Genomic DNA, 27,915 nt, shown 5'->3' with positions numbered 1-27,915 from the left:
TAACTTACGCACTTATCATGCTGTAAATCTAACCGCACTTCGGTCATGATATTCATCTTTTTGCAGATATATCTATGATCGAATCACCATGTACGACTTTGCGGCAGTGTTGAAGTTCACGACGATCTTTGGTCTATGTGACATTTTCTTCGACAAAGGGATCACCGCCTTTCTTTTAACGGCGGATTGTGTCCTGGCCGGGCTTGTCGAAATCCCGCTGTCCCACGTACATGTACATGCCCTCCTTGCTCGGACGGTATGGCAAACTAATTGATTCACTGATGGTGGTGGGGGTATACATCTTCTAGTTGTACCTAAAATTACTCTAATCAGGCAAACGGAACATTATTATTCAAAGCAAATAAAAACTACCTTTACTGACTGGTTAGTCTACCAACGTTTATAAATTTTCTTAATTCTCAAAGCCCGCGTTTATTAGATATTAATAGTGTAGTTTAACCTTATTTTATTTTAAGAGTGAGTAATTTAACTGGTCACGTGACTAAACAAAATGGCCGCTGAAATCAAGCCCACCAACAAGAATGGAAGTGGAAATATTAGAAAACCTGTGCTGGTGAACAAAGTAGAGGGGTTTAGCGATGAAATCAACATGGCCTGCATTATTCCCCGTGAGGAGGGGGTCATCTCTGTCAGCGATGACAAGTATGTTTAAGAAAAAAATCGTTCTATCAACCCTGAAATGTAAAATTTTCATCAGGAAGTGTAAGATAGTATAAGGGTGTATAATGTGTATTTGACAGCCTCAGTCATTCGGCCTGGTTTGACTAAAACAAAGGTTTATCATGAACTGAGACATACATTTTGACTTTTGAAATGGATTGTAAGTAGTCTTCGAAATAACCCACTTGCCTGATGCCAGGGACAAGTAAAATTCAAACTTGTCTGTCTGGTCAAGTAATGTTTTTAGTCTAAAATAATAGACGTGATATACTGGATTCTTCCAATCCCTAACGTCTAAACAAGAATGTGCAAAAAATGGGGGGGTTTTAAAAATATTGAAATTGTTTTAAGTGAAGTATTTTATGGTTGAAATTGATCATAAAGAGTTATATTAATATTTTACCATGTAAGTGAAATGTTATTTTGCACTAAACAAGCATTTAATGCGTTAAAACAAGTTGTTTACCTTTCCAATAGAATGAAATTAGACTGACACAGACAACAATTATGCGAAGGGGAACAACTCGGCCGTCTCCGACAAAGCTTCGAGATAGACCTCGTTATACAATCGTAACAACTCGGCCATGGCCGAAATGTTCCGAGCGATTTAAAACTGTGCCCTGAAGCCTTGCAGGTGCCCTTCATGTATATATATCGTTATGTTTTGACAGAATGAAATGAAGAAAAGCTGTCAAACTCATAATTATAAGTTGGATATTTATTTTTTGTGTACGGAACTAATATAAAATAACATTATCTGGTAATATTTCTTGTTTTTATGATATTTTATAGACGTTATATGCTTTAACCCGGAATCCTGATAGGAACAACTACCCACTTTTGATACTAAACAATTTGTAAGTGAAGGATTTGCCATATCAAAAATCTAAAAAAAAACCGTCAACGTACAATTATTTGGACTAGTAATGTTTTAAACCAGTTTGACTAGCCTTTCAACAGACGATTGTAAACCACACATTTTAATTTATGAAACATATACACTTTATTCAATTCGCAACACTGTTTTATATATTGGTTTTAACCTTAGTAAACAATTACCAAATGTATTTCAATAGAGTTATGTTTGATCTTTGTTATGCACCCGATAATTGTAACAACGGCCCCCCAAAGGTCAGGGGGTATACCGGGAATATTGGCCGTGTTTTTACCTTCCCGGTGGTCCCGCAGTGCCGGGTGAATGCAGTGGTATTAGCACCAAATATAGCGGAGAATGTGCCTTTAAAGTAATACTTAGGGTCCCTGGGGTGCGGGGGGCATTTGGTGGGGATTTTACCATCAGTTCGTTCCGCAGGACGGGGGTTTTACCCATGCTTGGCTGGGCCGAAAGTCAAAGTCCTCGCTATTCCCTGGACCTGGAGAAGATGTGGTTACAATTGACTGGTGCATTATGACAAAGAGGTGAAGCTGGGAAAGGGAAATAACACTGTCCAGCAGTCAAATGATAGATAACTATAAGAAAAAGAATGAATTTAATTAATAAAAAAAGGAAAAACCTTTTCTGCCTTCTAGACAAGCCAATAGAATGTGGCTTATTATATGAATTCCAATACCATCATACATGTGAACCTTTTGCAATGCCAGAGAGGTAGATTTAGGTCTCAAAAGCGGTAGTTTGGGTTCATAAGCGGTAGAATTTCTAATTCTTTATTTTTCAGTCAAAAACAATGATGGATACAATGTAAACAAAACTTGATATTTGTTACTATTTTAAGATTTTTGGAAAATATGCATTAAATATGCCATGGTTTAATAAGAGACTTGTCAAATGTTAGTTTTTTTTGCTAAGAAACAGAAGTAATATTAACTCTGACTTGAAAAAAAAAGTTTGTATTCAGAAGAGACGCTAAAAAATCAAATCAGACTGCCAAAACAGGTCAGAGTGTAAGTGCAGACGACTGCAGAATTGTGTATGTCAATTTCCCCGGCAAAATGTCGTAAAATTTTATAAATTATATACTGTAGATAATTAATATCACCTCGGAAATGTTGTTTTCTTTGATGTTTTGACAGTTTTTTAATGTCTTTGATATTTAAAAAATGCTGATTAGTAGGATGCCAATTTACAAAGAATGATGATTAGTGGTCTTTGGTACCATACTGGTAACTAAGCAATGATCTCGGCCGAAGTGTGAAGTGATTTGACAAGTTGTTTATTGCACCATGTTCATTAAAGTGACAGATTAATATGTTTTTTTAGCATGTTTGGTAAAATTTTGAGGTTTTTAAAAGTAAATAAAAGGCCAATTATAATATAATTTTGAGGTTTTTTAAAAGAGCTTTAGATATCGGTAGATTTCGACAGCAAAGCGTAGGGCGTTAGAAGGGTCTCAATAGTGGTATATTTTACCTACCGCCGATAGAGTTCACATGTATGATACCATGTATTATTCATCAAGTCAGGAATTGGGGGTGCAATCAAATAAAACTGCATGAAATTTGTTAAAGAAACAAATTCTTTACATAAAAATAGAATAAGAAACTATGCCATCAGTGACATACACAAGTTGTTTACATTCAGAGAGTGAAAAAAAATGAAAACATCTTTTTACCCAAAAATAATAAAATACCTAAAAACAATTCAGGTAGAAAATCAAATTCACATGCAAATATAAAATAGTTAAATTGTGCAGCCAAAATAACAGAAATGAATGTGTAAATTTACAGATGTTTTGAAAACTAATTATCGTTTGTAAATTTACCACTTTCCCTGACCTAAGTACATGTACTTGTGTAACCTCTCAGTAAGTTCAGCCTTTCCACTTAGGAATAAGTTCTATTGTTTTGTTGTGTGTTTGAGCCCCATACCAGGCTCCCATGATTGCTCAAATGGCATCAGGATTAAAAATATGTAGTTCATAGATTGGGCTTAAAAGTCAATTGGGGGGATGGGGGCAAGGTACTTACTGTATGTGGGTAAGAACTAGCCGCCCGATTAGCTCAGGTTGTAAAAGCTGTTTGTAGTGTTCTGTGTGAGATGCAATTTTTCTCCAATGTTTGTTTTAGCTTGATATATGATTTGTGTATTGTTGCTTTTGCTAGTGTGATAACATGAGTATTAATAAATGAGAATACATCAGTAAATATTATTGGAAAAGACCAAATGTACTGAAATTTGTTGAACTTATTGCCAGTGATAGGAAAGCTACATGTAGAAAATTATCGATGTATGTACATAAAGCTTTTGAATTAAGAAATACATTTGTTTATATTTTACATATGTAATAAGTTTATATCTATATAACAGCCACTGTCTCCTCACTGTGATAATATTAACGTATTATATATACTATAGTTTGAATTATATAATAATATAGTGTTATATATACTATAGTTTGAATTATATAATAATATAGTGTTAGTTATTGTAAAGAAATGTATCTATGAAAGTGTATTTGACCACTGATCTATGAATTGTCATGATATGTGTATATATGCAAAATTCTTGCATGCTCATGGGCCTATGGCCTTTTTGCATTTGAAATAAACTATAAACTATTAATTAAGAAAATGGCAATTGTCAATCTTGTTCAAGATCAAAGAAACCAATGTTTGGATCAATTCAGACTTGTGAATCAGATATCAAATCCATAATATTTTATTTACTGTATTTGTATTTCTGCCCTTTCAGGACCGTTCGAGTGTGGCTGAGGAGAGACACAGGACAGTACTGGCCCAGCATATGTCACTCCATGCCAGGTAGTGGGTTTTGGATCATAATAACCTGGGATTGCTCTCAGAAAATGATGATTGATTGTTCAGATTTTTTTCTGTCAATGAAAATCTTACCTTCAATGTACTTGCTACTTGGAATGCTCATGACTTTCTTCATTTCAGATGTTTTTAAGAATTGAAGGTTTTGATTTTTGTAGGGTTTTAAATGTTGTCATGTTTTAAAAAGGGCAGGGTGCTGCAGAAAAGGGGCACCGTGCTTAGCGTGAAAAGGGCACATTGTATTGCTTTTATTATTATTATTATATTTGACAAAAAATGTGTTCAGTTGAAGTGGTTTTATGTTTCAACTGCCAGAAGTATGAAGTTAGTACTCATTTACAGTCATAGTATAAGCTTTTAACCAAAAGAAAGAAAATATTTTATTATCTAGAGTATTCAATTCTATAAAGGCAGAAGGGTGCACACGCTGGTCTCCATATGGACAGGAGGGTGTTAACAAAAAGGGCAGGATGCAATTTCTGTAACTGTTATTCTAAAACTCTAGTTGTTATAATTATAATTTAATACATGTAAACAGTTATACTGCTATTTCAGCTGCAGCCTCCTGTATGGCTTACAATGGCGAGACACGGCGACTGTTTGTTGGGCTTGATAATGGAACAATCACGGTAATTATTTTTGTTTAATGATTCTGACTTCATACTCCTTATTTCATTATCACACTGACTACCTAGTTGTTAGCTTTTTTCGGCTTTGTGAAATTTGTTCATTTGCTAGAAGAAGAAAAAATCTTATGTGAGGGAATCTCATGCAGCCTGTTCTCTTCAAGACTGGAATACTTGTGTATTTTTTATTATCTCTAAGTATTAGGTTGATGGTTTATCATCAACTTTATGGAATAATGCTTCGTGCTTCTTATGAATAGCTATTAAGTTATAAGATCATTAACACACTGATATTTTCAGGAATTTGTTGTGAGTGACGATTTCAACAGAATGACACAAGTCAGAGATTATCTTGGTAAGAATGTTATTTATCTTATCTCATATTATAAGGTCATAGGAAAATAAATATTTTGTGTAAAGCTGTAATAAATTGCAAGAATTTCACAGAACAGACACTGCATAAGTCATTGACATTGCAATTTCCTCTTATTATCCATAAACTGACTTAAACAGTATATTTCAAAATTAAAGCTGAAAAAAATGATCTTGATTTTATATTTGAAATCATTTCTAAAAATAGTTGATGAGTCAATGATTTGTGCAGATGATTAAATGCATAAATATATTACGCTGCATGACAAAACACATTTGTTTACAACAAGTAAATCTCATCATTTGATCAAATGGATTGGTAAATTTTATTTATTAACCAGGTTTTCATATAGTGAACCTGATTATTAGAATGTAGTTCATTGTTGTTTGGGCGGGGTCAACTCACCTATGAAACTGAATAACTTTACTTAGAGTTGACATGTTTTAACCAACTTCATTTATAGAATGAGTTTATGGATATCTTTCATGGGTTTGCATTTGGGGCCTCTAAGGTCAAGGTAAGTGTTAATAAAAAATAGGAAAATAGTGGAAACTGTAAAACGAGTTTGGGTTGACATATTTTGACTAAACTATTAAGGAAGAGGCTATGGAGACCTTTCATGGGATTGTGTTTGATAACCCTGGGGTCAAGGTCAAGGTCACTGATACTAAAAATAGAACAATTGTTGAAACCCAATAACTAAAGTTACGATTGACATATCTGGACTAAACTTGGCATTTAGGAAGAGTTTATCGAGACCTTTCATGTGATTACGTTTGGGGCCCCTAGGATCAAGGTCACTGTTACTAAAAATAGAAAAATGATTGAAACCCAATAACTTGAGTTACGGTTGACATATCTTGGCCAAACTTATATATAGGAAGAGATTAAAGGTAAATGTTACTAAAAATAGATGACTGTTTGGTACACCATTACTTTACCATATCTTCAGTTTGGTTTGACATATTGTGACCAATTTTGTTATAAGGGAAGAGTTAATGGAGAACTTCCATGGGATTGCATTTGGGGCCCCAAGGGTCAAGGTTAAGGTCACTGTTAAGAAAAATACACCTGAAACTGAATCTCACAATGAATGTTTAAGTCCTTCTGTCAATCATTTAAATCTGGTTTTGTCACATTGAGGCATTTCTTGTTTACATATACATATGTTAATAACTTAATTTAATTAATATATGTGAATAAATGATGTTACTGTTTCAGCGCACCAGAGTCGGGTGATGAGTGTTAAGTTTTCCCTCCAACGAGAATGGGTGTTAAGTTGTGGCAAGGACAAATATTTCCAGTGGCACTGTTCCGAAACTGGACGTCGGCTGGGGGGCTACCAGGCCTCCGCATGGTGTCTATGTCTCGAGTATCCTTTATAGGACAAACTATCTTATTAAACCATTGCCCCTTATTCCTGCTTTGAACCTGAATCCTGAACTGTCATAATTCCTGTAAAATTAGCAGTTCAATAAATAGTCAAATGTGTGTCAAATGTGTTTTAGCCTGACTTAAAAAACAACTTGTGATCTTTCAACAATGCTTTGTGCTCTAATAGTTAAAAGCCTAAAATGTATCATTTCGGGCCATGAAAACTGGCATTTTATATCTTGCTTGAAACATGACATATACATGTATATTTACACCTCAACTTCCATTCCTTAAATGAACTGCCTTTCGGCAATTGCGTTCATCAATCGATGAACACAACATCTTCGGATATGTTCGGATCGTAATTCATTGCATAACAATATACATGAAAGCTATTGATCTTGTTATTGGTTGTATTGTGTCTGCAGGTCCAGTAAAATATAGAGCATCACTTTTATAAGTGTTAGTTTATCATATTTTAAATATATTGGTACCAGAAGTGTTTCAATTTTACGTTTTAAAGTGGTTGATCTTTTCCCGCGTTATTGTGACGTCATTTAAAAAAAATGTTTTTGGTTATAGTCGGGTCGTTCTATTTACAGAATGGGTAAGAACGAATTACTGAAAGGTTTTCTTAAATGAAATGAAGTATTTTTTTAACAATTCTTGAATGAAATAATGAACTATTTGTGTAAATATAAGGAATGAATTGCGGGGTTGATGTCATTATCGGGGATATGAACGCAATTGGGTTGGTCAAAGTACGCGTGGAGTCCTTCAGACTCCACACACATTGACCAACCCAATTGTGTTCATACCCCGATAATGACATCAACCCCTCAATTCATTCCTTAAATGATCAGGGTTTTTTAATGATATTTGTATGTTTTCTTTTGTTTTGTGTTCATTTTGAACCCAATATTTTTAAAAAGATACATGTATAAGCCAGGATTATTTTTATCAGACTTAAAAATACATTCTCAAAAAGGTTTTTTGGCCAACATGAGATTTTGTATCAGATATGAGTTTTTCGTTTTTGATGTTATCTGTAGTCCATAAAAAACACATCTCCACTAGCTACAAGTGGATAGGAGTTTAATTTAAAAAAATGAATTGCATGGTAACACAGTTATTTAATATAAAATTATGCTCTTTCTTCGACACCTGCCATTTTTAGCTCGACTATTCGAAGAATAGGTGGGTTATACTACTCGCCCCAGCGTCGGCATCGGCGTCCGGTTAAAGTTTTAGGGCAAGTTGGGATTTTCACTTATAAGTCCAATACCCTACATTCAATTGACTTAATAATTCACGCAATTGTGCAGGGCCATCACATGATGAGGTTACTCCATATAATCTTTTATACAAATTATGGCCCTTGATTGACTATGGAATTTGGGTTAAAGTTTTAGGGCAGGTTGGGATATTGTTTAATAACTTCTATACCCTTCATTCAATTGATTTAATACTTCACACAATTGTTCAGGACCATCACCCAATGAGGTTACATAACTCCATATCCTTAATACAAGTTATGGCCCCTGATTGACTTAGGTTAAAGTTTTAGGCAAGTAAAAGTTAAGGGCAAGTTGGGATTTTAATAAAAAAACTTCTATACCCTTCATTAAATGCACTTAATAAAATTCAAAATTATTTACGACCATCTTACAACAAGAAACATAACTCCTTTTTAAGCCTAAATTCAAATTATGGCCTTTGAATTTTATTTATTTATTTATTTTTTTAATTTCCTTTGAAAGGCATATTTGTATATTCTTAACCACATTTTCATAATGGGAAATCAAGTTATTTGAATGACTTGCGTCATTGTTTGGGCGGGCTGGTGGGAGGGCAGCATCAAAGTCACCTTATGTATCGAATAATTTTAGTTAGGTTTGACATAAAGAGACCAAACTTGGTATTATTACATCGTTATTGTATTCTAAGACAAAGCCGCGTAGTCAAGCGCGCTGTCTTACAACGGCTCTTGTATTCTGTGGTTTGGGCAATTAAATAGGTAGTCTTAAAGTTAAATTTTATCCAAAACCTCCATAGAAGTCCCCTCTGATGACATGAGATCTTCCTTAACAGCTGTGCAGTGTAGATGAGCAGTCCAACTATGTGTTTGTGGGAGATTACTCCGGTCAGGTATCAGTTCTTAAGATCACCGACCAGAACTTTAACCATATTACAACGCTTAAAGGCCACTCTGGTAAGAAACTGTTAACTGCTTGACTAAATATTCATATGATGCTGAGCAAGTCACTTTGTTAAGAAAATGTAAACTGCTATTCCTTTGACGCTGAGCAAGTTATTCGTTTAGAAACTGTTAACCCCTGTGCTAAATATTAATTTGATGCTGAGCAAGTTACTGTGGTAAGAAAGTTTAAACAACCTGGCCAAATTTTCATTTGATGTTTAAGCAAGTCTTATTTAGCTGTATAACTACATGTTTATTAATGACTAGCCTGATTTTTGTATTTGTAGGAAAGCGCTATTTTCCATAGCTAATTTTATCAAGGTTCATATTATTATTTTTTATAGTTAAGTTTCAGTTTAATACATTTCATCAACAAAAAAAGAGTGATTATTTTTAAATGACATATGATAGCATCATCAATATCATGGACATATAAATGCATGTTGACAGGAAGTGTGCGGAGTCTGGCATGGGATCCAGATCGCAATCTGCTGTTCTCTGGTAGCTATGACAACTCGATAATTGTCTGGGACATAGGTGGAAAACAAGGGACAGCCTTTGAACTTCAAGGCCATAAGTAAGTTTTACTTTTTATACGCCCCCTTGACAGAGTAGGACATATATTTTAACCAGCGCTGGCAGGCAGGTGGCGTCAAGCCTCTGTCCAATCATCACCAAAATTGGTCAGAATGTGTATGTGCATAATATATTGACAAGTTAGATAACCAGCCATATCGCTCTAGTCACTCAGGAGAAATCACCCTTTAATTATAGAAATGACCTAAAATTGGTCTTGTCTGATAAATAACTATAGAAATTTGGTAAGATTGTGTATGGGCTTTATATCTTGGACAATTTCGTCAACCAGCCATATCGCTCAAGTCAAGCTGGAGAAATGCTCTTTATTTAAAGAATTTATGTGGTCCTTTTTTATCAGTAATTTTATTTGAATTATCACCATATTTGGTCAGAATTTATATGAGCATAATATCTGAAATAAATTTGATAACCAGCCATATCGATCAAGTCTAAGAGAGTTTTCATTATAGATATTACCGAAAATAACAACCAGTTTTCACAAAACTAGGTGCCTTACAGATAGGACGTACATATTTTGCAAATGTTAGGGCTCTTATTTAGGTTTCTTGTCTGATTTTCAAAGGGGAACATTGAGGAATTGCCAAAGCCTTCATGTTATCATCATCTTGATAAAAAATGAACAGCTGTTGAAGATATTCATACATCTTAAGTACACATGTTATATGGATATTCTTGGCTGTGGCAACTTAATTTGTTTAGTTTGTAGAATGAAAAGATGAATATCACACCTCTTGAACACTTTTTAGTACCGTAATAGAAAACTGTTTGCAAAAATGGTAGCTTTGTCCTGCTTGTTTGAAATTTCAAATTAATATTTTATTGATTAAATTAAAATATTTAAAATTAATCTTTATGATAAGTGAGCAATACTATATACATGAGCCTAAGTTGCATAGTTACATTCTACGAATAACATGCCTTCCGATAGCTCCCTCTATCAAATATGTTACCTTTCTGGCCGTTTATCACATACTGTAATGGCTCTAGTATACTGAATGAGGTCATTGTGTGTGTTTAATGTTAAAAACATACAATAAAACCCCCAGGTCAAATCAGGCTGAAACTTCATAGGAGTGATTTATATCAAGCCAAGGGAAATCTTTGATCAGCAGGGTTCGCTCGGAGTATTCACATAGTTATTGTCCATCATTGCTTTTCTACAATAAAGTGTACATGAAGTGTCTTGTCCCGAATCCATCGGACTGGCCCTTCATTGAGAGAGGTGATACCATAATAAAAAACCCATACTATTATAAAATTCTTTGTTGCTTGATAATGTACATGTATTCATGTGTATGATGATGGTGAATGGAAATGTTTTTTTCCTGCTCTCCTTACAGGGACAAAGTGCAGGCACTTGTATACTGTACAGCATCGAAACAGTTGATCTCGACTGCCGATGATAAAGTGATTGGAATCTGGGACATGGATGCAAACAGAGTGGAGGTAGGCTTGTATCAAGTATTGTGATATGTTTCGTTAAGCAAGCACTAAACGTTTTATTTTATGAAAGTTATATATTGTAAAGTTAAAATTGTATATTTGATTGGGATATGATATAGATGTATATAGAGCCTGGTCTCTTCTTAAAGTGATATATTTCAGCTTGTCTAACTGATAGCATTGATTACATTGTCATTTGCATCATCTTTCAAAACATGGCCAATTCTTAAAAAAACTTTCAAGATAATGAAATGAACATGTTGCCAGAGACAATATGCACGTGTCTAGTAAGGTGCATTACACTCCAGCTTGTGTCTAGTCATGCCACCAGCTTGTTTTGAGAAAAAAATGCATAAGGGTCCACCCCACAGCTCTCTTGGTATTCATATTTGAAAGTCCAGGTGATAGACTGATTTGATTAAAAGTGACAACCCCCAGAAATTCTGTTTTATGATATGTTGTCATATCAAAAACAAAGTTTCTCTGTATTGTGTATGCTTTTAGAAACACTTGTTTTGAAAGATAAAAACGTAAAATATCAAGCTGTTTTTTTTCACAAATATAAATTATACCATGAACCGAAATCCTGATTCTTTCAGACACCAGAATGGGACGAGAATGACCATTGTCAGAAATGTGAGAAGCCGTTTTTCTGGAACTTCCGTAAGATGTGGGAGGAGAGGACTATAGGGATCAGGCAGGTCAGTGGAATGTGAATGAAACACTTTCCACATGATCAGTTTATCTTTGGTGTTTTTTTTGTAATGGCTTGTCTGACTGCAGACCTGTCATGGGTTTCCTTCCTCTCAATAACTCTAGTAAGGATGGACATATATTGATGAATCTGGGTGGAAAGCAAGCTCTGGTTTAAGCTTATATCCTGAGATTTTAAATTTGCAATGCTGTATGTGGTGTTAATTAGTTAGAAAATATTATTATTTTGTTTAGGCTTAAATTCACACTGATAAACTTGTGAAAATACAATGTGAATATTTAACATTCAGAAAGTTAAAACAATTTGCAATTTGAGGTCTAGTATGGTGCTTGTCTCTTTTTCCTTGAGATTTATGATTTATTTTTTGTCAGTGATGAAGCTAGACTTTAAACAATGGAAGATCTCCAAGCTTTCATATCAATTTAAAAAGAAAGGACACAGTCTAGAAGATATATTTTGACAAATCCCTATTCTTCCTCCATTCTGTTTCTCTCCAGCACCACTGTAGAAAGTGTGGTAAAGCGGTGTGTGAGAAGTGCAGTTGCAAGCGATCCACAATCCCCCCGATGGGTTACGAGTATGAGGTCCGCGTTTGTGACGACTGCTTCGAGAAAATCACAGATGAAGAGTAAGTAGTGGCTTCGAGTGATTTGTTGTGAAAGATTTGTCACAAAACTTTGATTGTACGTAATATTTTGGAAGTGTTATCTACATAGGCACATCCTTTTTGCAAATTATTCAGATTGTTCTGCAATAAGACAGCGTTTTAATACATTCTATGCCAACCGCACCGCATGTCTGTACGTATGTATGTATTTCTTTAGACCTTGCAGTCAAGGATAACCAGTGAAAGTGCAAGCACTTATTTCCAACTGGGTCCTTTGTTTTTGCTGTAGGGACAGCATGCTGAAGAGACAGTGGTGGGATACAAGGAAGTCCGGTTGTGATACCCTAGCTCTTTTTTGAAGAGACCCCTTGGTTCTTTTTTCGTGCTCGGTGTAAAGCACCGATACATGGGGTACAATTTTCCTGGGTTAAACCAGTACTGAGTACACCACTTTTCCAAGCACTACCCTTTAAATGCAGAGCTCCAGACAAGGGAGCTACTTGTACCAACTTTTAACATCTTGTTATGACACGGCCAGGGATCGAATCCATGACCTCCCTCTCCGTAGGCGGATGCTTAACCACTAGGCCATGGAGACGGTCAAAAATTCCATTATGCCCATATGTCAAATGCTGTTTCTAAACAAATTATCAAGGTTATTACTTTTGATGACTTCTTTTAGCTTATTAATTTGACTTTGCAACCAGTTGCTATTATTGAAATCCATTTTGGTGAACATATTGTTTGATTGACAATTATTAACTGCTCAATTTATTGTTATTAATAAGCATTTGTAACATGTGGTTGTTTCATCTACAGGCGAGCCCCTCTGGCGACATTCCATGACGCAAAGCACTCTGTAACTTACATGCACCTTGAGGTGACAAGAAAAAGACTATTAACAGTCGGCAAGGACAGAGTTATAAAGGTCAGTGCATTCTTGAGCTTATAGCTTTTCTGTTTTTATAAAATGGGTATTGTTAGAGTGCTGCTTTCCATGTCAGCATTGTTGTCAATGGCAAAGCATACACATACTAAAACTCATTAACTGTTCAAGATATTCCCTTGAAACTTGTTACACGAGTTAACAATAACAATATGCATAGATAAGACTAGCAAGTGATATTTTTCTGGCTAAAATATTTCTTGTGTAATGCTCCTCTTTTTACTGAGAAATGAGACTAGCTTTTACATCTTTCTGCATCTCTTCATTTTATATCACTTCCCTGCGACTGCAGGGAGACATATTAATTTTGGCATGGTTGTCTGCCTGCTACAAATTATTGTCATGAATTTCTACAAGAAGATATAACTCAGAATGATGAAACATTAAGCAACATGTGATGTTGTGCACCTGTGGTTTTGTGTGTGGCTGCACCCAGTAGAGTTATTGTTATTGCCCTTGACTCAGTTAAAGGTAGCCTACAGAGTATGCAATTTTGTGTCCTGTTTAGTTCCTGAAGTATATAAGCCAGAATGCTGAAATCTTTTAGGAATGTTAAGCACAATTTGGAGATGTGCACTATGGGTTTTGTGTGTGGCTGCACCCAAAAGGTATAAAAGTTAAGTTGTGCACCTGGAGCTTTGTTATGGCCCTTGTTGCTAATGCTTCACTTTCAGAAAACATTTTTTTCAAACATATTCCATTCAAGGGCAGACATGTAGTCTCGAAGGAAAACAGTACAAGAATAGCAGCCATAAATTCTTTAACGATTTCTATTTCAGTAACAATATTTTTATTAGCTGGTAAGGTTTTTTTTTCAACAATAAAAAAGACAAGTACAGTAATTGTTATTGGCAGAGTCATGCAAATTCTTTTGGCCATAACTCATAAACCTTTCAAGAGACATATGTTGCAAGAAGAAAAACGCAGATGTACAGCAAGGCACATAACTCTGGGTTGAATGAATATTGAATGAGTTATTACCCTGTAGGACTAAAAATCAATGGTTAAGCATTGGCGCCTCGGTTTGCAGTGATATACAGTCAAACCCGGTTGGCTCAAACTCACTTGACTCGATTTCCTCGTTGGCTCGACCTAGATGTAACGGGCAAATTTCTTACTGAAGGAAAGCATTCTGCTTGGCTCAAATTTCCTGAGGCTTAAGGTATTTTCACTGGTCCCTGGGAGTTAGAGCCAACGAGGTTTCACTGTGTGCTATTTCATTAGCATTATTTCAAGTTATGTAATGGTATTGATAGGATACTCTTCCATGAAATATTTAAACATATTAAATATGTCAGAGATACAATACTTGTTTATTTCAAAAAACAAATTTTTAAATTTTTATTTCAGATATGGGATATAGGTAGCGTGCTTCACACCCACTGATGTGTTCACTTGATGATACGAGCGTGACATACGAAACCTTATTAACGAATGTGATATTTATGTATCCACTAGCGGAATTTGTAAAAAAAATCGCGGCAGAATAGTCATAAATATTTTAAGCAATGAGGAATAGCAAACATTTGACCTTTTATGAACATTCATTTGCTATTATAAAACACACAATAAATGTTCAGAAATTATGTGTATGATGAAAAATAATTAGTAGAAAAAGTAAGCTCTTTAAATTGAATGGAAATTATAACAGAGCATGGAAATCAAGCGGGTCTATGTTTATGAACAATCTCAAGGCTGAGATTAGACTTAAACTCAACCTGACAAATATTAAAGATGCACTGTTTATCCCAAATAAGATTTACCACACTTAATACAATTGTTTAGATATACCAAAAAGGATGAATAAATGTCAATCACTATGGTTCTTATGAAGGATACTGTGAAAAAAATGAAGAAAGGTGCAAAAAACACAATATTTCTACCTATGCAACTATAGTAAATCTTTAAGCATACACCAATCATTTAATATTTTTGCGTTTTAAGCTATGAAATACAAGGTTACAATCTTGTTATCAGAAATTAATATTTTCCATAAATGCATTATTTAGTAAGAAGTTATAGGTTTGTTATACATGTGTATGTATTGGTTTTTAATAAGACTGTCACTTTATGTTTATTTTATACATTAACGATAGCAGAGTGATGGTGAATGTCTCTGAATATACTTCTTGGTACCTCTCCAATGTTGAACTATTATTTTATACACATATTTTGCAAAAAAGAATGGAATATCATTGATTTCTTGTCATTTTTTTTGTTATTCTAGACTCAGGGTTGAGACTGTTTAAACATGGGCCGAGTTGTTGAATAGAAACACTGCCTGTTGGGAGAAATGTCGCCAGTATGAATGAATGTTTTATGTCATTAACAGAAATGTTATTTGTTAAACAAATGTATAAAATAATAATCACTTAGGTGGTAACAGCAGGTCAAATACAGATCAGCCTGATGTAACAGTTTCATCGATGGATGTGTCCAAGAAATGTGCTTTCCTCATTGCTTAATTTAATATTTTTTCTTCCTTTTTTGTCTTAAAAGACGATCCGTTATATATGTTTAGCTTTTTCAAGGCCATATTTTTTAAATATGTAATTTTCAAGACCATTTATATGTTATTTTCAAGGCCTTCTAGTAGTAATTTTTAAAGCCATCTATATGTTTTTTTCAATGCCATATTTTTTTAAATATGTAATTTTCAAGACCATCTATATGTTATTTTCAAGGCCATATTTTTTAAATATGTAATTTTCAAGACCATCTATATGTTATTTTCAAGGCCATATTTTTTTAAATATGTAATTTTCAAGACCATCTATATGTTTTTTTTCAAGGCCATTTAGCAGTTATTTTTTTAAAGCCATCTAGTAGTTATTTTCAGACCATCTTTGAATAGACATTTCAGTTCTAAGATTTTAAACTCTGCATGGTTTAGTGTGTATTAGACTTGCTAAAATTTTAAAAGCTGGGCTGGTATTCAATATATATCTTGATTAGATCTAAGAATGATGTAGCTTATCCGATGACTTGTTATTCATAACTGACAAACAGAGTGAATGAAGTCACTGATGTAGGCCCATAAGATTGATTTAAGTTGAATATTGAATACCACCCATGCAAATGAAATGGTTAGATAAAGAGTCTTTGACATGTTTGTGGGATAGAATTGTTTTGTATAAATGTAAATACTAAAACATTGGAGTGTTTCATGTGCAATAATTGTTTGAAGTTTTATCATTGTGTTTTATTTTTACTTCACCATTGCTTGCTTGTAAATGATAACTAACATATTTTGCCGTATGTCTTTGTAAAATGTTCATATATGAGGCATTATGAGACAAAATTCTAAATGTAAAGGTATTTATACAGATACTTAGGTGTGTACCTTTGTAAAATGTTCATATATGAGGCATGATGAAACAACATGTTAGATGTAAAGGTATTTATACAGATACTTAGGTGTGTACCTTTGTAAAATGTTCATATATGAGGCATGATGAAACAACATGTTAGATGTAAAGGTATTTATACAGATACTTAGGTGTGTACCTTTGTAAAATGTTCATATATGAGGCATGATGAAACAACATGTTAGATGTAAAGGTATTTATGAACAAATTCAAATATTAATGGTAAGTGGTGTAGTGATTGCATGATAATCAAATATAATCAAATAATTGTTTATTGGTGACCAACATTGTGATAATCAATTATAATCACCCATAATCGATTTTCATCAAACATGTTTTAATTACATTTAAAAAAACAATAGCATACACAAGTATAATGTCTGGAGTTCATTTTTGGAGTCAGAATAACATATATATAAAAATCAGTGGAATGAACGTTCAATTATTTGAATTTATTTTATTTATATGAAATGTCATTCTCATACTAATATTTAGTTTGATTATTTTTGATTTCATGATTGTTCAGGGTTGTCCAATTTGATTCGATTATCGAGTATGATTTTTTCAATGCTAATAGGTGACACTAATAAGGGATGCCCCTTATAGTTTTTTCTTTCGTAAATATGTTTTTTATTTATATAATAATACATATGTTTCAGTTACTGTTTTCCTATTTTATAAACATATGTACATGCATATACTGTAAATGTCAACATTTCAGTAATGTGTCGTATGAACTAAAACAAATCCATGATTTTTATTTAAACCCATTATTTAAATTGAGAATTTACTATGAAAAGGAAGCCTGCTGTCTTAAAATTTAAACACTATTTTTTAACCACTGGGGTTGCGCATTGGATTTTTTTTATTTTGCGGTGAATATTGCTGATGTTACTTCTTTTCTACTTTTTCTGTGTCATTTTTTATTGTTTGGCTTTTCAAAATGTGTTTTTTTAATATTTACTAATTAATACTTTCTTATACATGTATTTACATTATTGGTGGAGCATTCTAGTTCACATTTATATACGAAAAACATACTTACATGAATCTAATAGGGACCAAAATTATGTGTGAATTTAATTTCAAAAATGAAAAAGAATATTCAAAACATGGAAAAGAAGTTCTGTTTTCGTTCGTTTTTTTCTATCAGTTTTTGCTTTTATCTACTTGGCGATTTACAATGGATTTTGTTTTGATCCATATTTTCTGTGATTTTGAAAATAATGTGCTTTTAAAATATGTCAGTGTTGTAAGTTGTTAGCACAATTTTCATTCATCAATGATCTGCCTGACCAGAATGTGATTATGGTTCATTAGATATTAACTTAGTGATGTGTGTTCATGTGTATTTGTGTGTCTGTGTATATTTGTGTGTCTGTCTGGGTCAAGAAAACGGGCCTTTTACCATTTTGAAATCATGTTATTTTGCTGTTTTACTTTTGTTTTAATGATGCCTAGATAAATAGTATTGCTATTACATAATAAAAGTAATTTTCACTCTGTGGTGTCTGTTATTAATCTTCGGTAAACCCGACAGTGGCTTGATGTTTGGAAATTAAATGTTATTATTGACAATAAATGTGTTGTGACCATGCTCGAAGTCATTGATATTGGTAGCTATAAATGAGAGCTACCAGTATCAGGTACGTAGTTTTCTATTGCATAATTAATTATTAGTTTGTGGATGGAATTATGATCTATGACTTCGAGCCCTATGATGAATGACATAAATTTTATTGTCCATTCGTATATATTGCTATATTGTATCCAAGGTTCAATTTGAACTAATGAGGATCTACTATGCTATCAGATGCCATGCCCATCTTTTAACAGAGACGGGTCGTGTAAATGTTTAGTGGGTCATTATCGACCCGACTGTGAACTTAACGATTCGGCAAGGACAATTATTGACCCGGCATTTAAGTTATCGACCGAAATATTAAGTTGACCAGGCATTAGAGTTATGGATCCGGCAAGTAATGATATCGGTCCGGCAAATAAAGCTCTCGACCCGGAAGAATAACCACCCTTAGACAATTACAAATGCCATGGTTTAAAAATACATTTCTCAAGCACTTAGTCATAATTGTCAAAAGGGAATAACTTAAAAGTGATAAACGTACTTAAAATCAATCTAGCATACATAAACTAGCTTAAGTGATTAACCTTTAGCTACTTACTAAATAATGCATTTATGAAAAATATCAATTACTGCTAACAAGATTGTTAACGTGTATTTAACAGCTGAAAACGCCAAAATATTATACGACAGGTGGGTCCTAAAAGATTTACGATCGTCTCATCATTGAAATTTTATGCACATTTCTTCCAAATTAAACACGGTATCCTTCATAAGTACTATTGTTTTCGATATTTATTCATCCTTTGAGGTAAATTAAAACAATTGCATTACTAGTGAATCTGCCTATTTGGGAGTGCATCTTTACTATTATTTCGACATGTATGAACTCCCATTTCGTGCTCAAATTCCCATAGTGTCGTCAATCATTATAACCATATTTCGTTCAACATATTCTTACGAGTTTGGTAAACACAATATTATTGGGATTGCTTAAAATATTTCTAAAGATTTGTGGAAATCAGTTATTATAAAAAAAATGTGGCAATACTAGGCTTACTGCGCTACCAGTTTAATAAAACTACTCTTACTATTAATCGAATCGATCATTTGAATAGTGCTTTTAACTTCAGACTATTTATTGAATTGACCTACTTGTATACACTTTGAAATATTAAAGTTCTGCATTCGGATGACTCTGTACTGGATTATCGAATTGTAAAGACTTCCGACCATACCATATATGATCGTGTTTAGTTACTACAATACATGGATGATTAATCATACTAAATATAGAATTGACGCATTCGATGTTTACTGAAAGTAAAGTAAATACCGCCTGATAGTGTGACACATTTGTTCAACGTGTTTGATAATGCGACACATCTTATAGCTAGCCATAAGAAGAACATTTAAATGTGAAAAATAAACCAAATTAAATAGTTTTGATTAAAGATGGTGGTTTTACGACCAGGGGAGGAGTTAACGGACAGGGATGAATTAATACTTCAAGCGCAGTTGGCGGAAGAGGCTGAGAGATACGATGATATGATGAAGTTTATGACAGACGCGGTGAAATTACACTCTAAGTTAAACCAAGAAGAGAGGCGGCTGCTTTACCATGGTTTCAGAAACGCAGCTGGAATTAGACGAACGTCAATCTTTGTGCTAAAGAACTCGGAGGATGTCGAAATTGACAAAGGAAAAGTGCAGGCTTATGTGGATAACATCAACCACGAAGTATGGGGTATATGTAAGTGTATTATTGAACTACTAGACCAACATATCATACCTGCTAATGACACAAAGGACGACAGAGCGTTTTATTTGAAAATGAAAGCTGATTACTATCGCTACATGGCTGAAATAGAGAGAGATAACGGTGACGTGATAGATAATGCACAGACAGCGTATACACAAGGTCTGTTTGAGGCCGAGAACTCGTTGCCACCTATGGACCAAACGAGACTTGCTCTTGTGTTGAATTTAAGTGTGTTTTGTCACGATATTCTCGGGGATACTGAGGAGGCGTGTTGCATCGTTGAATCAACTTTAGACGATCTGTCAGGGCGGGAGGAGTTCTGTCCACCTGAAAGTGTGATACCTTTACATATGCTGAGAGATAATCTGCAATTGTGGACACAGGAAACTGCGGAAAGTGAGGATGAATTAGTGTTATCATTGAGATAGAAGTGGAAGGGATCATAACAACATTATGAGCTTTTAAAGTAGATGACTGTTTTTAAATATCGGTGCTAGCTGTCGCTGAGACATGGCAGTGTTGTACTACATTTTACAACATCGTTGTCAATATACTGTTGAACTGAATCACTTTATACGATCGATGATAATTTTTGTGCCGTCGAGCGATCTTTTTGACAAAAAATGCAGTTGTTTTGTATGAACTACATCCTCATGGTTATTTTGGTAAATACTTTGAACGACGTTGTAAGTAAATAATACATTTACTTGAATAATGCTATTCGTTATGGTAAATTAACGAACGTTAACAATTAAGTTTACTTATACTCGCATTCGGCGAGTGCTCCCGATAGGATCGTTAGTCATATCAGGTTTTGGGGGCAAAGCGTACGGACATAAGTTAATCCTGGTTATAACTACTAGGGTTCTTTAACGTTTATCAGTGTATATCACTGTCAAGCGGGACCCCTATTAAACGTCCCTTCCGGAAAACGAATATTTAAAGGTAAGGCGGGGAATCGAACCTGCGGCCCCTAAATTGACAGTCATGTGTGTTACCAATAAACCACAAATCACCCACAAATGAAATGCTGTCACTGTCAGTCGGCAATCATACCTTCCCATGATGAGAAATTGTTTCAATCAGCAAGGGGCATCCTAGAAAAAGTATATATTGTCACTGCAATGGATAACATCGCCATATATTTGTTTTGAAATAAACGTCAGGGATACCATTATGTTTTAATGTTTTAAAATAAATATTTTTCTAAAATTATTCAAGTTTCTTTTATTTAGGTGTTCTTTAAAGATTAACATACCTAATGATTCCCTGTGCCGCCCTCTAAGAGAAAGGCGAAGGAACCACATACAGTATGTTCAAGTACCGACTTCTGTGCAACGGCGCTGCGTTCCGAACCAAGGACATATTGTTTCCGAAGACGATACCCTCTTGATTTAGATGTCACATTGATAAACATACCATTGTCTTTCATTAAGATTTCACATTGGAATACATTACCTCCTCTTTGAGGTAGATTTCACATTAGCATTAATTACTTCGTCTTTGATTTAGATTTCCCATTTGTAAACATTATTTCGCAATTGATTTAAATTGTACATTGGTAAACATAAGCTCGTCTTTGACTTAGATTCCTCGTTCATATACATAATTATCGTTATCTTTCGTTTAGTTTGCACAATGGTAAGTATACGCGTCGTTTTGATTAAGATTGAACATGATTTTAAACACCCCTTCTTTGAATTATATTGAACATTGGCAGACATTAGTTCGTCTTTGATTTAGATTGAAACCTCGTCTTTCTTGTCGATTATTTTTTACACAGCCATGTAAAAAATATATAACATATAACGAGATGTTAACGCTTGATATCAAGCAGATTCAGCATGTTCGGCCTGTTTGAGTTTAAATCACAAACCATTCATCTTTTAAACCTATAAAAAATGAAAGAAGATATTGGTCTGAGATGGTTTACGCATGGAATTATTCATTGGCATGTGTTAAAAACATTTAAAGGCATGCAATACTGAGCAGTCACTTCCGAATTTATGTTAGTTTCCCTATGTTGGTTCCATTACGTTATTGATCTGCTTAGCGTGTTTTTCAGGTAGATATGTTATCCATGTTAAATGTTAAAATGATAATCGTATTTAAAATCAATACATGCACATGTATAACAAACATACATTTTGAATGATAAACCTTTAACTGCTTATAAAATGATGCATTTATGGAAACTTATAATTACTGATAACAAGATTGTAACCGTGTATTTAAAATGGTAAATGACTGGTGGATCCTTAAATATTTACTATCATCAACAATCGTCGCATAAGGTAGAAATGCCGCGTTTTCTGCACATTTCTTTTAAATTAAACACGGTATCCTTCATAAGAACCATCGTTTTCGATATTTATTCATCCTTTTCGGTTAATTAAAATAATTGTATTAATTGTGGTTTTGCTTGTTTGGGAGAACGAGTGCATCTTGAACGAGAAAAAATCGTATGAACGATTATCATCGAAATATGTCAACGAACAAAATCAATGATGAAGTCTGTTTACCCATCAGGAATAAGGGGATGGAAATGTAATGACAAATCCATTAGTCGCAAGTTAATATGCAAAACTATTCATTACAATCCATATGACAAATGGCGGTCATTACATTGATCAACATGCTATTTACATATAAATTGACGCCTTTCTGATGGTTATTCAAATTATTTAGCGAAATTTGGTTTATCATCACTTTTTAAATATTGACGTCCTTGCTTATACTTAATTCAAAAGTGGTTCATTTGAAACCTGGATCAGATATGTTTTTGTCCGAAACGATTTTTACGAGTATCAAAAACCATTAAACATTCTTTTTACGTCAAGAGCATAACGAGTCACATAAAGTGTTGTTTTGCTCCCTCATCAAAACTAAGCACAGTTTTCATGATACTCAAAAATAAAAAAAAATAACAGAGAAAAGAGAAGTTTTGAAACAAAAAAAAGTTTTGTCTTTCCCGACACATAGCCACGAACTATGAGGTACAGCGCATAGTAGGATCAAGAGGCGGCGTTCGGCTTTCGCGCAGAAACATTTCGTTGACATGGTCCCCGTGGTTGTTATCACGTAAGTTAAGATCATCTGTTATTATATATACATTCATACAATATTTACTCTTATCACAGAGTATCACAGAGTATCTATCATTCAACAAATGTTTGACCATAACTAGCTGCACATAAACATTTGGTTGTACTTAATGTAAATACCGATGTCCAAGTTATTGTACTTTAAGAATATATAAGTAATGACCTCCGGTATGCTCTATGAACACCAGTCGACGACAACAACGAATTAAAGAGTATGTCAACATACGATATTGCAGTAACAACGTGCGGCTGAGTAAACATACGCCCGCCAAAGGAACAAAGATATAAGATAAGTGGCGACTAGTGACAATACAAGACATCGGAACCAAACTTTTACCAAATATGAATTGTTATGTTAGGATCGGTTGAAAGAGTTAGAGAGGGAAACATTTTATCTTGCTGAAAGCGAGCCAATAAACGCTAATAAATGCTAGAAGTGATTCTCGAGTCCTCAAAAACACAAAACAAAAAATGAAAAATAAATGCTAGTATCAAACTCGTCAACTTTTTGTATTGAGACAAACCCGAAGAATAAATGACGTTCCAAGACAAGTTTTATTATAGTCTTTTACAGGCATACACTTACAACACAAGCTAAATGCTGCAACAAAATGAATAAATGTGCTAACTGAATACCATGCGGCTTTCATTGTAAGAGAACAGATTGTTCTGCTAACGAAAACAGAACTTTCTTGGTAACTGTAGTAATACATATAGCAACGACACACCCATACACACACAGCGAATACCAACACTTAGTTGTTATCCCCCATGTATATCATGACCATGAACGCAGCTGTATCCACAACAAATACAACAAGAAAGAGCAAACACAGCACGGTGTCCAAAGCTACACTGATGTCCTTCCAGGTTCTCTCTGTTGCCATCACTGAGTCCTCGTGGTGTTCTTCATGGCTTTCCCTCAATGCTTCAACATTTTCCGTATTGTGCTCAGGTTTATTTACTGCACAACCTGCATTGTGAGCAATAAATGAACGACCACCGTAGTCTCTATCGTAATTTCGACTGTTCACCTTAATGTCCATGTTGATTTTCCTCCTGGCTGGACCGTTGTATTGCCGTTGTATGTACTTGTCATCATTTTCGTCTTTCTTTGACCGTCGGCATTTGCATCCCATTATATTTGCAAATGTTCTCCAAAATGTGCCCACTTCACTTTCTTCATCTGCGTAATACATCCGCAGGTTTAGTATCGTAAAAACTGTTATTGTAGCACTGATAACAAGAACAGATAGTAGGTAGAAACTGTAGTATGACATGGGCTCGGCGTTTTTCGGCAATGAATCTCCGACAAGAGTCAGAAACACAGCGATCGCTAATAAGACGGTCAAACAGTATGAAATGCGTTCTCCACTTTCCGTTGGAATAAGGAATACACAGATATTTAAGACGGACATGAACATCAGCGGTAGTATAACATTGACAATGACGAACTTTGGTTTGCGTCGGATGGTGATGTTAAAAGTAACCATATACCCATCTAACTCTGACTCCGCTTTTGTTTTCACAAGGTCCCATGACCCACTTGGGAAATAATACGTCTGTAATACCTGCTTGTAATAGGGAGTGAGTTTAATTTTGCTTGGTTCATAACTTGATGGCATGAAATGAAAACTACAAATTTGTGTATCCCACGGATAATACTTGACGTCAAACGCACAAGATGACGTAAAAATATCAGCAATCGTGTACACCATTAAACCGTTGCTTTCAACTCTGACAGAATGCCAGTCCTGGGACAGCTTATCTATTTCCTCAACAGCATTTGTATTCATCAATTGTGGAACCCATATTTCATTTGCACCAATATAAAAATCCTCTAGATCACCGTATGCGGAAGCATTCCAAGTGAAAATCTCATCCGTCCAAACCAAATACAACAAACCGGTGTACGATATCTTTTCTTCGACTTCATTGAACTCCTGAATTGAAATCAAATCAAGTCCAGTGTAGACCTGGATTGCTTCAGATTGATTCAGGATGGGTCGAAACATTCTGTTATTATCCAACTTTTTATCATTGCATAAACGTTGGACGTCCGACAACATGTATCCATCCACACTGTTTTGGACAACACAAATGATGAAGGTTAAGATGAAGAAGCTCCTAGAGAACGCCATTTCCTGTTACTCTTGTATCTGAAATGAATATAATCAATTTTTACAACCGAATTTTTTAAACCGATTACTAACTACTGAAATATTAATTTGCTAAGAAATTGAACCTTTTAAAGTTCATGACATAACTTTAAATGATATAATAATACAAATTATAAATTTATTTGAATGTAAACTGTCTGTCAATGTAAGCGCACCACTTTCAAAAAATGAAGATAATGTGTGTCACGTTAATTTATTGTCATTAATTCTTAGCACAAATGTAACACCGGAAAAGATTTTATCGGAAAAATGATGTTATTGGGAATACCGTTATACAAACAATGTAAAAACACGTGTTTCAAATCATTAAAACATTTGCTTAATGCTCTGCCGTCGTCAATCATTTGCTGTTTTTGATTTGTATCGGAAATGACCAAGCCATTAGGAGACGTATGATGGAACTGTTACACAGCTCTTTATCTTTAAAATATGACGTTTTCTGTGCTACGCTTAAGTCGTGGTGTTGATCATCTTAAGCTAACCAGAATACTGTCATTATGATTAAACATTGATTTGGCTTTTAGCTGGCAATACTTACGAAAATTTCAATCTACTTTGACGTAATATTTTGTGATGCGCAACATTTCTGACGTGTAAGATTTGCTACTGACGTGACGTCTTTAACGTTGAGGTACACGGAACAAACACTTGTCACTGTTTTTGTATTGATATACACTACGGACTCAATTTAATCATTGAAATGCCAAGTCAAAATCAATTACAATATGAGATTAGTTTTTGGTGCGTTTTAAATGTCGTACCGAAATAATTTTAAACAACATAATATCCAGTAGGAATCACAACATAAACACTAGTTGTTGATGAAATTTGCTTTTTTGAATTATGACGTCACATTCGGTAAGATGAAGACATAGGTTGCAATATAATCATCATGTCTTTCCTGTTTAAAGATGCAAAATGTAAGTTGATTTTTTTGGTGTAAGTTCATTTGACTTCAATGTTTAAACAAAAAAGCATATTAAGGTACAGATAAAAAGTATAAACCTTTATGAAATCTTCTTTTTAATAAAAACGTAGTCATAAAAGCCCCAGTTTAAAAGTGACAAAATACCGGTACTTTTCTATCTGATCCTGAACCATAGGAACTTTTCGTTTTTATCATTAAAGTCAAATAAATTAATCAGTGTAATGCAGTCAAAACATGTTACGTATGGTATCAAACTATATTCAGCACATTTTTAAATTCCATCTCCAACTAAAATGTTGACAAACACGCGGAGGGATATTGTTGTACTGCACATTCTGTAATACAGACAACTAAGTGATGTTCTATTCAACCAGGAACAAAGTAAACCTTGCGATATTATGTTGTATTGATATCAACCTACAAACATTTTATGCTCGTATATAAGCCTATAAAGTAACAGTCATTTTAACAAAATGGTCTCTAGAAAACAATAGCAGGAAATTAATAGCTGCCAAACATAAAACATCCATTCTTACCCTTTCATATCATAACTCACTAATCCACCTTACTTTTTTGCCAACAAATTAAAACACAACCCCAACAGGTTTTAGCTTAAACCACAATATCAAACGAACAGAGCTATCAATGGTACAACTACTCACTGTAAATTTGAAAAGAATAAAAAGTAGGACTCTGGGTTACACACTGCTGCGTTTCCATTGTAACGAGCGTGGGTTAAATGGTTTGTGTCATTTCATCAACTACCCATCCCTCTATATAGAATGTAAAAGTTAAATCAAAGTTCAAAAATAAGGGCACAATAATTACAGAATGTGAAGTGGTAAATACATGTAAATAATTAACAAATTTAAGATACGAGGAAGGATTGAACATGCTGACTTTTGGATCTTCTTTTCAATTTTATTAAATACACCTCGGAAGAGAGAGCGCGGGACAAAAACGCATACTTGTATTGTGGCAACATTGTTTTTAATATGAAATTAAGAAATGTTACTTATGTTTATGAAAAACACCATACAGTAAGTTGAGAGATACCATTTTGAGCAGAATTCTGTAAATCAAAGCCTTATAGGCTACTAATCACTGAATTTTAATGAGGGATATTTCTACAAAATAGAGCACTTTTTGTCAGAATTTGAAAAAAAATAATAAGAATACTTTATTTAAACTGTTAATGATGTTCACTCATTGTATGGAGTATGGTGTTCACGTTTCACACTAAATCAGTTGTGATTATATATGTCAATATGTCTTATCCTTTATTACTTAATCAAATCTCTTTGATATAGCAGAATAATATAGCAAACACACCATCAGTCTTATTCTAATTGAAACTGCGTTTTGCTGGGAATGCCTTATGCCAAGTGCAACTCTTCACCGGCATTAGTGTGTTTTTAGTTAGTTTGAGGGATTCATTAGTCACAAAGGACCAGACAATAAAGTTCGGGTAGCATGTGATCCTTGCGCCTTGAAACAGGATCTTGTTAAGTAACTTACAAGGAACTCCTGATTTTCTGACAGTTAGAAGCCGCTGACAAATGTATATTAGTAACTATGTGTTTATGTTTTTGTGGTACTTAAGTATGTCGATGTTTTCCGGTGTCTGACCCTTTGGAACATGCACGAGTCCCTTTGATATAATCTAAAGAATAAAAACCCCCATCAGTCTCGAT

General features: G+C 34.2%; 3 protein-coding genes across 3 annotated transcripts; 2 read left to right on the top strand and 1 right to left on the bottom strand.

Annotated features, from left to right (window-relative positions):
• Positions 1 to 496: 496 nt before the first annotated feature.
• Positions 497 to 18,168, top strand: LOC128219905 (WD repeat and FYVE domain-containing protein 2-like). The gene is made up of 12 exons (XM_052928065.1): positions 497 to 663; positions 4,331 to 4,398; positions 4,969 to 5,042; positions 5,340 to 5,394; positions 6,634 to 6,784; positions 8,886 to 8,998; positions 9,437 to 9,563; positions 10,927 to 11,032; positions 11,629 to 11,730; positions 12,242 to 12,372; positions 13,171 to 13,279; positions 14,648 to 18,168. Exons 1-12 carry the CDS (start codon positions 512 to 514, stop codon positions 14,681 to 14,683), a joined length of 1,224 nt encoding a protein of 407 aa, XP_052784025.1. The 5' UTR covers positions 497 to 511; the 3' UTR covers positions 14,684 to 18,168.
• Positions 18,169 to 19,702: 1,534 nt separating this feature from the next.
• LOC128220113 (14-3-3 protein sigma-like) lies at positions 19,703 to 20,437 on the top strand. The gene has a single exon (XM_052928375.1). It carries the CDS (start codon positions 19,703 to 19,705, stop codon positions 20,435 to 20,437), a length of 735 nt encoding a protein of 244 aa, XP_052784335.1.
• Positions 20,438 to 23,379: 2,942 nt separating this feature from the next.
• On the bottom strand, positions 23,380 to 26,839 carry LOC128220708 (neuronal acetylcholine receptor subunit alpha-7-like). Its single transcript, XM_052929205.1, has 2 exons — positions 26,758 to 26,839; positions 23,380 to 25,272 (listed from the first exon to the last, which is right to left on the bottom strand). Exon 2 carries the CDS (start codon positions 25,252 to 25,254, stop codon positions 23,869 to 23,871), a length of 1,386 nt encoding a protein of 461 aa, XP_052785165.1. The 5' UTR covers positions 25,255 to 25,272; positions 26,758 to 26,839; the 3' UTR covers positions 23,380 to 23,868.
• Positions 26,840 to 27,915: the final 1,076 nt, after the last annotated feature.

Source organism: Mya arenaria, chromosome 15, assembly GCF_026914265.1.
Source record: "Mya arenaria isolate MELC-2E11 chromosome 15, ASM2691426v1".
Lineage (NCBI taxonomy): Eukaryota > Metazoa > Mollusca > Bivalvia > Myida > Myidae > Mya > Mya arenaria.
This window is presented reverse-complemented; position numbering and strand designations above follow the sequence as displayed.